Raw genomic sequence first — 13,409 nt, 5'->3', positions numbered from 1 at the left:
ATTAAATATACATTTTTGATAAAGGTGGATTAATTTTATTTTTATTACTCGGACCGGCCTGGCCTGGCATGGCTTGTATTTATTAAACAATTAATGAATAAATAATTTGATAATAATATGTAAATTATATACAAAATAAATGTTTGCTAGACTAGCAATAATAATATTTATAATCAATTTCCTGTAATAATAAAATCAAATAAAATATTATATGACTTGAATTGGATATAAACATACATAACTACATACCTTTATTTAAACGATCCACAGATTCAAAACGACCTTCCACTTTAGATCGTAATGCTTCTAAATCAAATGGTGCATTAAATCCGTGATCAACGCTTCGACTTTTACTCCTATAACACACAAAAAATCACAAAAATTAATCATTTAAAAAAATTATCGTTTCAATGATAAAATATACACCTAATCGAGAACCGAACTACGGACTTTCAACTATTCTGAAAAGCTAATTGAAATTTGCACTTTTGCCGATAATATTACTTACGACATTATTCTATTACATAATACTTTTCAGGTATGGAACAAGAAAAAAAGATTAATTGCTCCAAAATCAATTTTTTGACACCAAACATTTTTCAGCACATAAGGATTTATACATAGCATGCGCCAAAATGGCAGCCAAAGCACTCCCATTTTGCGAAATAATAGAAAATTTTTGGAATTTCTAAAAAAATTAGTATTCGATAATAGCAAATGATACTTTCAATTTTTTCTATGGGAGAAATATTCATTGTTGGATTATTTATTATGTGACTGGATTCAAAGAAAATAACAAAATTAACTTTACATTTTGGATCATCTTTAATTATGTCATCTGAAGTTACGTATGCTCAGTTTTAAAAGACAAAATCGATCAAAAGCGAATCAGAGCGAGTCAGATACTTGTGAAGAGGATTCCAACCCCTTCACAGAGGATACTTCCAGTTTCTGGGGTGAATTTAAAATTTCAGGAAGGCCCAATTTCGTATTTTTGCATAATTTTTAGCTGAGTAGTTTTGAAAAGAGAGTAGGAATACTTAATATGCGTATCTTTTGTATTAAGGTATTTGCATTTCCTACAACGAATCCTTTGAGCCCTTTTTGCTAATTTGGTAGCGAACTGCTAATTTGGTGCAGTCCGCTACCAAATTAGCAACGAGTAACATACACAATAAGAATAATTACGTTTAGCAATTTCATACTGATGATGACTAATTGGTAGTCGAAATACGTATTTATATAATACAAAAGATTTTATATAATGTAGGAAATTGGGGCAAAAATCGAAATTTATTACGCAAAGTTTTGTTTCTAATTTTCTTTCAACGTACAACCTTACGACGATAAATCAATCACGAATGAAAATTTCACCCTCAAGTTCCTAATAAATTCAAACTGCGATAGCTTAAATAATCTAATTGTATATAGTTTAGAGCTATTTTGAATATCTTACATATCTCGTTTAACAAGTATTTTTGGGTTGCTTAACTTCATGTTCATCATGCCGGATTGATTCTTATGTGTCTGAAAAATCCTTGCATCAAAAATGAACATAACATTCAACTTTGGGAATTAAAAAAAATATTCATTGCGTGAAATAAATGGTTTCATAAATTATTTACATATTATGTTCAAATGTTGAGATTGATGAAAACAAATTACGAAATCGTAACACTTAACTAAGTATATTTTCTATATAGATATTTTAAACGTTTTCAATAACTTTTTTAAATTAAAGTTATATTAAAAAACATTATTGTTTTGTTATCAAAATATTTTTAATTAAAAAAAATAAAATAAAAAAAAAAAAAGCAATTAATATTTACCGTAAAAATTGACCAATATTCTCAGAATTACGTGCAACATGACCAACATCTTGTGAAGCACGACGAGACCTATGTGGTGGTGCAATCAAAACAAAAAGAAAAAAACCAAACATAAGCGAAAAATAAAATAAAAAATAATCATGCATAAAATAATATTAAAAATTAAAAATAATTGATCAAATGTCAAATAAGATAAGCCTTTATTAAAATTACACAGAAAAATGGATTTCTTGTCGCTCGAAATGTTTTAAGAAAGATTTTATTTGCCTTAGAATTTCGAAATTCCTTTTTTCTGTGTTATGTACTGAGAAAAAAAATACTGCGAGCTACATTTGATTCATTGATTCAACATCGAAAATTTGAGTAAAAGATGATTAACTTGGACAAAATAATTGTAGTTAGCAGCATTTGCTAATTTCTCAGTAATAAAAATTAATAATTAAAAAAAATAGATATGGGATGCTAAAATATGAATTTATCAATCTTAATTATAATTAATCAAAATCAAAATTATATCAATTGATATAATTTTAGTACAGCATTTAGCAATTCCTTTGGACCTTACGAGGACCAACAGGTTGAGTCACAAAAGAAAACTTTGATTAAATTTAAGATAATAGTTACAGATAGATATTTCGAATATTTCGGGAAAAGTTTCTTCTATCTTTACTTTTGGTTAGAAAATATTCATTTATAATAAAAACAAAAAAATGACGGGGAAACTAAAGTTAAGTGTATAGCTTTTTTATTATTCTTATGAAAATGTGAAAAGCCCCAAGTATTCGGTCGTAAACTTTCTTTTTTTCGTTAATATTTTCTTAACCGCCTTTTTTTGTAAAAATGCCCTTTCTGTATCAAGGTATAGATAGCACTAAGTACTTTTTATACATATTGCCCTCATCTAGCTTTATTAAAAATTATGACTTTTGGTCAGTAGGACAGAAAGGGTGCTTTGTTAAATGATGAATACATACTTGAAACTTCCTGAGTGACTTTCTATTCGAAAGTGCTGCATTTTCAAATGAGAATGACGTCATACTTAAGCTATCGGTCTGAAAAAACGCAGCAAGGAATTTGTCGGACACTATGACTACTTGATAAAATTAATAATTATTAAACAATAAAATATTTTGTTCGACAAAAACACTGCACCAACGAGCTTTCTCTATCACCTCAAACATGCCGTTCGTAAGTATTTTTGTTTTTGAGTACATACATGGTTCACTTTTGCTGAATTGTTTAATAATAGTCGTCATAGTGTTCAACAAATTCCATGTCGCGTTTTTCAGACCGATAGCTTAAATATGATGTTATCATGCTTATTTGAAAATGCAGCACTTTCGAAAAAAAGTCGCAGAGAGAATTTTGGTAGACTCACGAAAAGGAATCCATTCACGAAGTTTCAAGTATCTATTAATCATTTAAGAAAATACCCTTTCAGTCTCAGGGACTATTTGGATACAATAGCTTTGGATTACAATTATTAAGGATACCTTGTTAAAAGTAAAAACATTCCTTGTACTCTATCTCCAATGTGGTGTGGTATGTATTGCTTTTTATATAGAATAACAAAGCTCCGATCTTTGCTGAAAACGACAGTTTCGAAAACAACATAGTCTTTTACTTATTTAGAAAATATTCCAAGTCACGAAAAATCCATTTGTAATCATTTACCCGGCGTAAAAAATTTGTAGACGCCTCAAAATAAAGCTATAATCAAAATTTATCTGTCTATCTGTTTATACCTACAAAAGTTTGATACAAACATCTGTCTCCAACCGTGAGTGTGCAAACAGTTATGCAAGCTTTCGTGCAACAACTCAATTCATTCTTAGGCAGTAGCTCATTTTCACAAACACGGTATTTCTGCAAATGGTTTGCACATGCATGCAGTCTATATATCTGAAGTAGCTGGGAAATAAAACAAAATATTTGGACTGAACTGATCTTTTTGTAAATTATGCGTTGATTTAGATGACTCAACTGAATTGATACGTGCTGTACTGTATGTATTAAATAAAAAAACTAAAGGAAGTGCACCTAATTTGATATAAAAATTAAATAAAAAGGTGTTTGAGTGATTTAAACCACAAGGTAAACTGGAACTACAATTAGAACTAGATGAGTTTTATAAAGTATACATTTAAGTATACTTAAGTTAACTTTATAGTTATAGAGTTAACCTTGAAATAACTCTTTTGTAAAATGAATTTTTATTTATGTATTAAATTGATTTTACTTTGAATTAATTAAATCGATATGAATTGAATTCAATTTGAATGAAATCTAAAATGAAATTGAATTCAAATTTAAAAATAACAAAATAAATTTTAAAAAAATAAATCTTTTAGTTAAAATAATATGTACCTCGCTCGCTTTAATATTATTAAATAAAATTATATTTAATATTTAAAATATTGATTAAATTATTTCATATTATTTTAATAAATTTTCAAGTAGTTGTTGAAATTGGTATTTTAGAAATATGTAAATCGTTATAAAAATTATTTTAATAGGTATTGTAAATACTCAAAATAAAAATAAGAATTTATTAATTTTCTTTCTAATTTTTTCTACATAATTGTAATTTTCATTTAATTTTAAACTCTGTGACTTCATATTTATAACTCCATGGTATTTTAAATATATATTATAAATGTGAAAGTAAGAATGTTTGTTTGTTTGTTTGTTACGCTTTCATGCCAAAACTAGCGAAGGGTTTTTGATGAAACTGTACAGCAATATAGCTCATACATCAGAATAACACATGAGCTATAATTTATAAAGATATACAGTAGAACCTCGATAAGTTAAAGTCCAAGGGAAACACAAAATATTTTAAGTTATAGAGGTTTTAAGTTATCAAGGGTCTATGTTAGGTAAAGGTTAATATAGAGGTATGTACATGTTTCTATGTACCCTAGTTAATATAGAGGTATGTACATGTTTCTATGTAGTTACTGAGGGCCTATACAGAGATTATTTATTTAAGTTATAGAGGTTGTGTATTTTAAGTTATAGAGGTTTTGGGTTCTGATGGGAAGGGAACATAGTATTTTTTGAAGTAACAGAGGTTTTTATGTTACCGAGGTTTAAGTTATCGAGGTTCTACTGTATTTAAAAAAAATAAAATTAAATCTGACATTTACTATTTTAAATTTTTAAAGAAATCTTTAATTTATGGTTCAAAATGATGATTATAGATGGAGTAGATCTAAAAGTTTCTGTGAAAATTAATAAGTAAATGTCAAACAATTCAGAGCCACCTTTTCTAACAAACTCAATGAATTATGACTATTTTACAATTTAAAAAATTGAAAACTATGCATATCTTTTAACTGCGTAAAACAATCCCTTCAAGTGCTATGGAAAAGGGGGGGGGTAACTGAGATCAAGAGATGTGGAGGCTATAAAGCGGTGTTTTTAAGAAATTAAGAGATATGAAGAATCAAAGTTTATACCTTCGGTAACACAAATTTGACGTACTTTGCTATATGAGGACAAAAATCATTAGAAAACATTTAATTCAATTTTAAGGACTTATTGAGCGAAGTATCGCACAATGGGACGAGAAGAAAAGCAGTTTCATTACTCTGTTTTATTTACAATATACTACCTATCTATCTTATTATTTTCGTGCGTCCGTATTGTGTCTGAGTTCATTGAATAGGTCTTCTAGAAGGACGTATCTATTGCCCATATTTGAACTTTCCTGATTAACGAACTTAGACTTTCTAATAAAAAAAGGATCTTAAATATCAAATTTCATTCCTATTGAATTAAATCTCTGTGAATATATGAGCTGCTTTGGACTCCAGAAAGATTAAGTTCGATAACAGACAAAATCGGAAGATATGCAAAGCGATTTAAAAATGAATGGAAAACACAATTTTTATTGGAAATGTATTTTAAATTGAAAATGTAGGACTAATCATGTGGAAATATGTATAAAATGAAAATAAAAATATTATAATTCAAGTGAAATATCTGATTTTTTCGATTAAAAAACTATTTTTATACATAAACACATTATGTTTACATAAATGAATAAAAATTAAATATTTAAATAATAAATAATTAATAATAATATGTAAAACCACACCTTTATTGTAATATTTATATAAATATAAACATAAAAATATTTTTAAAATGTCATAGATTGTTTTGTTGTAATAAAAACGGAAATAAAATATTTAGTAACCCACTAGACTACATTATTATTATTATTATTATTATTATTATATTTATGATAATTATTAAATAAGTATTTAAATGTTAATTATCATAAATATAAATAATTTATTTATTTAATTAATATTCATTTGCATATTATGTTATAATTATTATATATATATATATATATAGGTACTATAACCTACTCGTTGGGTGCAGAATCGAGCTATTATCCACTTTGAGAAAGACTGGCCAAAGTGATTGCGCTTGTGATGTTAAAATGTTCATACTTTACATACAAGTTGTTATTTTAAAAAGTCTGAGCTTTGCGGTAAAATTAATACTATTAAACAGATGGGTTTAAAGTAACACGGCTACTTACGTTACATCCCACAATCATAATTACAGAGGAATCTCGATATGTCGAACCTCAAGGGAAGTGAAAACCCGTTTCGAGATAATGGGTTTTTAACTTAACTAGTGGTTCGAGACTTAGAAAAGCGCGATTATATTTTACTAACTACTACGGCCGATTACGGGTTCGGCTTTTAGAAGTTCGGCTTACAGAGTATAAATATGTACTATCAATACTTCGCAGGGAAATAACATTATCGAGTTTTCACTGTATAATAAACAGGAATAATAAAAAATAAAAATATAACAATTCATTATTATTTTTTATTCAAAAACACAGTTGACTGTAGTATGAAGTCATAAATATTTGTTTGAGATAGCTCTTATTTTGGTTTTGCACTGAGCGAATACAATACAGTATTATTACATAGTAAATGACATGACATGACATGACATAACATATTACAAGTAATGACGTCATATATGTAATAATTTTAATTCATTTTTTATATATTTTCATTGATAAATATTTAAATTAAAACAAGTATAATTTTAGTAGACATGAATGTGTGTAGAGCAGACAGTCTACTATGTACAGTGAACAGTATGTATAGTCTGTCTACAGGCCAGTTTACAAAACAATCAATACTTAATAATGATATGAAACCCAACATGATTTTAATTAAATTTTTTTTTAATCAATAATTAATTTAATGTATATTGATTCTATAATTATATGTTTATTTATTTATAGTTTGACATTTTGAATGCACAATAATTTATTTTTTAAATATTGTTTTGTGTTTTTAAATTATATGTTTAAATAAATGTTTTGTTAACAATAATATTATTAATAAATTAAGAATTAATTTAATTTTTTATTAAATTATATACTCATACACTCCTATTATTGTGGTGGTTAAATATTGCCACTTATTTAAGGTAAAATGTCTGTAAACCCACTTTTTTACAGAATGAGATAAAATTTTGAGTATATGTTAAAAATAACTGTTTCCTTGAGAACTAGTAAGTTTAAAATTTTTTACCCGTCATTAAAACAAGATATTCGCTATAAAAGTTGGAATTTTTTGCATGGCTTAAATGTGCCAGTTGATTAAAACTGACACATTTTAATTTATATACTAAAAACTTCTTTACAGATTTTGCTCAAAACAATTTAATAATACCTTAATTTATGACGGTTTTTTTGGTATCTAGAAAAGATTTTTTGTCGTTCCGAACGAGCGATTTTAACAGAAATAATGAAATGGCAGAGTACAGTATACTCTTTCTGTCGTCGATGTTACATAATGCAGGGGCTAAAATATAGATATTGATAAAATAGACGGAAGTCGAATGTAAAAAACAAGATTTTGCATTCGATTTCCAGTATTGGCGTCTTAATTATTAGAAAAATAAAGTTTAGAATTACATCCTTTTTGTAACTGGTGTAAATTAAAATATAATGTTCATTTAGGAGTATTTAATTTGCCAATCGAAATGTACAAAAAAAAAACAAGCTGGGGGGTGGTCTGGTGTGACCCTTGAGGACCACACGCATAACTTCTCAGTATAATAAAGAGTCAAGAGTCAATGTCGATGCGTATGTACGGTATTGGTGTTAATGCCTTGTGCTGACCATAAGCGTAAAAATATGTAGAAAATTTCGATTTCGAAAATTGGACCCATTACAATAACTTCCTATGCTGGGAAAATTTAAATCGATTGGGAAAAAAAATTTAAATCGATTATGTTTTGGTTATTACATAATTAATATAAAACCGATAAAGTATAAAATAATACATAGTTTCGTGTAAAGGTACCATAAAAACCGTTTTTAAGAAAGCTCTAAAAAACTAATATTTTATATAAAAAAGAATTAGAAAATTTAGAAATAAAAATCTTTTTTTTTCGATTTGTTGAAAAGATAAACTTACTGAAACAAATATCAAAATGTAATCGAGTAGTTTTTTACAAAGCCTTGATTGCATTTTAATACCATGAATATCAAATATATCATGGTATACTAAGTTTAGTCCCAAGTTTGTAACGCCTAAAAATATTGATGCTACCAACAAAAATTTGGTATAAGTGTTCATAAAATCACATAATTAGTTCATTTCAGGTTGTCTGTCGTCTGTCCGTCTGTTATCACGATACATCAAAAACGAAAAATGATATCAAGTTGAAATTCTTAGAGCGTGTTCAGGACGCAAAAAGTGAAGTCTAGTTCGTAAATGAGCAACATAGGCCAATTGAGTCTTGGATCCGTAGGACCCATCTTGTAAACCATTAGAGATAGAACAAAAGTTTAATGTAAAAAATGTTCCTTATAAAAAAATAAACAACTTTTGTTCGAAACATTTTTTTGTTAACACCACTGTTTACCCGTGAGGGTGCAAATTGTATAGTATGTATTATATGGGAATATCAGTTATGTATGTGTGACATTTATAGGTATATGTGCAATGTGATAGTTTAATCAACACTGTCTATACATGGTATTTCAACAATTAAATCAGTCAACTGTTTGTTTTCACTTGTTACTTATGATTTTGCATCAGAACTAATTATCATAGATTTTTGTAAAGTGTATGTTACAAATACAATAAAACAGAATTAATGAATTCGGGCTTAAATAATAGATGTACAATAATTAATTTTCCATTTATAATAATTGTAAATATTTACCACAATATTAAGTAATAAATAGTAATTAATTAGTTATAAACGTGACTACATACACGTGTATCATGTACGTATGATTCAATATTAAATACTCTTACAACAATTTTATTTAAAAAAAGAGATTGTTTTAAGTACTTTGCTTGGAGTTGGTATGGTTGATGACCTTCTTATTTGTTACTTTACTTACTTCTTGATACTTATTTCATTTTAAGATGTTCAAATTTATTACTTAAAACACAAACAATTAAATAATAATTTTTTAATAAATTAATTAATATTGTAAAGTGTCTGGTATCGCGTGGGCACAGCTGTGAAGGTTTTTTACAAAAAAAGTCCGGAATCTAAGGTAGCTAAGTAAGGTAGCTGTAGATAACAAAATAGTACTTGATTTCCATGGAAACGGCATATATGTAAAAGTGTAGTTATGGGTTCTGTGAAAATACAATTAGTCGATATGGAGAGGTCATTATGGACAATTGATACAATAGTGCAGTATGAAGAGTTGTACTTGAATTAGGTATTTGCATGAAATTTATTTTTCGAATTTGTTAACAAATTATGTAAAAAACCGTAAGCGAGATGACAAAAACTGAAATTAAAATTAAAATCGGCCTAAAATACGGATGATATAAGCATTTTAAAGGCAGGCAGATATTAAACAGAGAGATCCAATAAGGACAATGACGTCAGTGTGCCTATCAGCCATATGCTATTGCATAGATTCATATGGTATACCATAGCAACTCCATTTTAAATTCTGTTTTGCTAGAATGAGATGAAAAGAAAACTTGGATGGCTTTTATCTTGCTTGTTTTTATAGTTGAGCAAATTTTTCTCGGCTATTTGTAACATGAATAAGTTTTTAATAAAGCAAAAAAAAAATCATGCAAATACCCAATTATTATTATTGTACAGTTAAAATCAGTTATAGCGACTTGAAGGGATCAACAATTACGGTTATTACAACCGATATGACACAGTTTTGTTATGATTGTTGACTAATTTCAATGTCAATTGGTCGCTATAGCCGATATATGAGTTAGTAATATCCAAAATGAAGTTAATAAGGCTCAAAAGACAGTAATAGGCTAGATTGAAAAAAGGTTAAATTAGATTTTTGACGATACACTCTTAAAGATTATGAAAAAAAGTGTCCGCTGACACACTGTTAATATGGCGTGAAATTCCAAAATAACATGAAAAAAATAGATCGCTTTTCGGATGTAGCCAAAAACGTATTGGTTGTAGAAGTGAACATAATAAGTTGGAGATAATTCAATAAAAACGCATCGTTTAAGTTAAGATACAACCTTGTATCTTTTTTCGTTCGTTTGTTAAAATATAAACAATTATAAGTTTCAAAAATAACAAATTTTTTTCTCGGAAAGGGGCGGGGTTTTCAAAACATACGAACAGTACCAAAAAGTAATACTTTTGGAGTATTATTTAGGATTATTTTTTAAAGCTTTATTGATTATAACAACGAAGTTATAATCAATATTGCTATTTGTTTTTTGAAATTCAACGGGAGTTGAGATCCAGATATTTAGAAAAATCTTCAGAGGAAAAGACTAAAAATGCAATGGAATATCAAAAAAATTACTTAATTAATTTTTCATCAACGTTGTGGGGACTAATTAAGCGCTTTCAATATTTTTGTTATATGAAAGATGGCATAACTCTCAAAGCAACCACTGACATTAAATTAAGTGTTAAGTAGGTAAGTGTTTATTAGCTGCTCTCTATTAGTATGTATACTCTGTGTCACAAAAAACACACGGATTCACATAGAGCATTTATATGTAAATCTGTGCGTTTTTTGTAACACAGAGAATAAAAATACAAGAAGTCGAGATCGCCATGAAACTTGAAAGGCTGTGCACTTGGTAAGTTACAGTTTATTGAAATCGCAATAGACAATATGTGATTCTTATGCGACAAAGTTTGTTGTTCACCTTCAATAATTTACCAGACGATATATTCAAGCGAACGTTATTTTTGTCCGATCAAAATTCGATATGTAAAGTGATTTTAATATTTATAAGACGGCCAAGTTCGTTTGAAAGGCCATGTTAAATTTTATTTCAATTTAAGGCTATGTAAAATAAAGTTGTTCGCATGAAAACGTGAAACCCGAATTAAACGAGATACAAATTATATTCAAAGAAATTATTAAAAAATTTAAATACAAATTATTGAATTCTCGTTAAATCTTTTTGGAATTTCTTAACACCTATAACTGTGACCTAGATTTTTCAATAATTCTATTTTCTCCAGAAGCCAAGTTTTATTTTTTTTATTATAATGAATGACCTTCTTGTCGTGAGTATAATAATAATAATAAAATTTTTCCTTTTAGCTCCATCCGTCAAAACCACAATGTTATTGATCTTAGTTTTAAGAATTGAATATCTCATATAAGTGCAAGTACCAATAAATATTATTGATTACGTGACTAAACTCACGCATTATTTATTGCATTCAAATTTAAAATTCAATTTCATCTTGTGTTACATTATATTACATTTGAAACTTTTTATAAAATTCTATTGGTGTCTCTCGAAAATCGAAATACAAAAACTTCATTCAGTGTCCCAAAGGTTCCTATTTTATACATTATACGAATAATACACTTAGGCCTTCCGTGATTAATAACGAATTCATTTTTGCCTTTTATATTTTCGAAAAAAGTACTGAAAATCTTCAAAATGTTGAAAAAGTCGCTTTTTAACGTTTTTTTCGGCAGTATAAGATGTGATGTATTTTCGATACGATCTTTAAAACGCAACACTTGAAGAGAGGAGAGGTATTAAGATAAAACTTTTACAGGTTCAGGTAAAAGGGGTGTTTGAGACGACCCCTCTTCTGCTAACGAGTCTGCTACTCCATTCCCTTTTACGCCAGAGTCACCCGGAACCCAGATCAGCCTCACTGTGTTATTCAGTGCTAGTATGAGAATGTAATTAACTGTCTGATCTCTAACGATCATATCTAACACATCTTGTAAATTTATTTAAATGTTGTGTAATATATAATGATTTTTATTTTCTCATAATAACAATTTGAACAAAATAAAACAATATAAGTAAAACAAAACTAGTTATAAAAAGTATATTAGAAATAAATTTAAAAATATTGTAGAAATTGTAATAATAATAATATTAAATATACTTAATATGAATATATTATTTGGGTGTGTTTAAGTTTTGTAATTTAATTTTAAAAATATTTATACATTTAGCAAGCATAACATATGTATAGATCACTTGTTGTAAATCATTTATTTATTTAATAATTAAATTAATTATAAATAAAAAATATAAATAAATGAGATCAAGGATAAACTTACTTGCTTACTTCAAAAATTATTATTTTATAATATTTTAAAATTTAATTGTTTTTATTTTTATTTTTTAAAACAATCATTTTACTTCATTTAATATATATATATATATATATATATATTGTATTTATTATATGTATAAAATTAATTGGTTAATTGTTATTTAATTATTTTAAATATATTTAATTATTATTTAATTTTAAATATTTTTAATATTTGTATGTCAAGAACTGACTCAACTTATATATGTTGTTTAATTTCAAATCAATTACATTTTATAAATAACTTTTATTCAATATTATATGTACTGCACTTTTAAAATATTAGAGATAAGTAATAATAAATATAACTTAATGAATTAAAGTAGAAATTAAACCAATTTTAAAAAAGTTTATTGCAAATTATTTTATTAAAAAAATAAAACACCACCACGTGTTGCTCCGATTTATGCCGCAAAAAAATTAGTTAAGAAAAATTTTTGGTAGATGTTTTTTAAACCCACACAATATAATTGCTGCTTCTTTGCTTTATAATATAAAAATTAGTTTCAAAACACGTATATTCTAAAATCATATTCACAAATTGGTTTTTTTATTACCTTAAAATTTTTTTTGCAGACCAAAAATTTTGTATGTTGTATATAAAATTCTTATAATTAATTCTTAATATTATATAAAAAATATGAAATTCCGTTTTCATCCTAATTTTTTCAAACCGGCTTGGTGGGAAATCTGTCAATAAATCATCAATTCAAATTTACCTAAAAATTGCGTATTTTCATGAAATAAAATACCTAAATAAGAATAAAATTTAATTTCAACAAATGATTTTCACGTTGTTTGTCCGCTATGGACTTCTAAACTACCAAACCGATTTTAAATTTGATTTTCACACCGTATGCAATTTGATCCAACTTGAAAGGTAGGATAGCTTACATCTGAATTTATAGTCGCACTATTATTTTATTGCAAGTTTTTATATTTTATTGCAAATTATTTGTCTATTATTTGACAGTCATAATT

At 26.9% G+C, this 13,409-nt stretch overlaps 1 protein-coding gene across 4 annotated transcripts in view; it reads right to left on the bottom strand.

Annotated features, from left to right (window-relative positions):
• Positions 1–13,409, bottom strand: part of LOC123305750 (TLD domain-containing protein 2) — a 146,013-nt gene that overhangs the window by 67,314 nt on the left and 65,290 nt on the right. For 3 of the 4 annotated variants that reach the window (XM_044887558.1, XM_044887555.1, XM_044887557.1), the window contains 2 exons: positions 1,830–1,898; positions 250–356 (listed from right to left, as the gene is read on the bottom strand). In XM_044887558.1, coding sequence (XP_044743493.1) covers positions 250–356; positions 1,830–1,898 — 176 coding nt within the window. The remainder of the gene's footprint in view (positions 1–249; positions 357–1,829; positions 1,899–13,409) is intronic. The other variant, XM_044887556.1, reaches the window with a different exon arrangement.

This window comes from Chrysoperla carnea, chromosome 1 (assembly GCF_905475395.1).
Source record: "Chrysoperla carnea chromosome 1, inChrCarn1.1, whole genome shotgun sequence".
In the NCBI taxonomy this organism is placed as follows: domain Eukaryota; kingdom Metazoa; phylum Arthropoda; class Insecta; order Neuroptera; family Chrysopidae; genus Chrysoperla; species Chrysoperla carnea.
The sequence above is the reverse complement of the archived record's forward strand: the minus strand, read 5'-3'. Positions and strand labels throughout refer to the sequence as shown.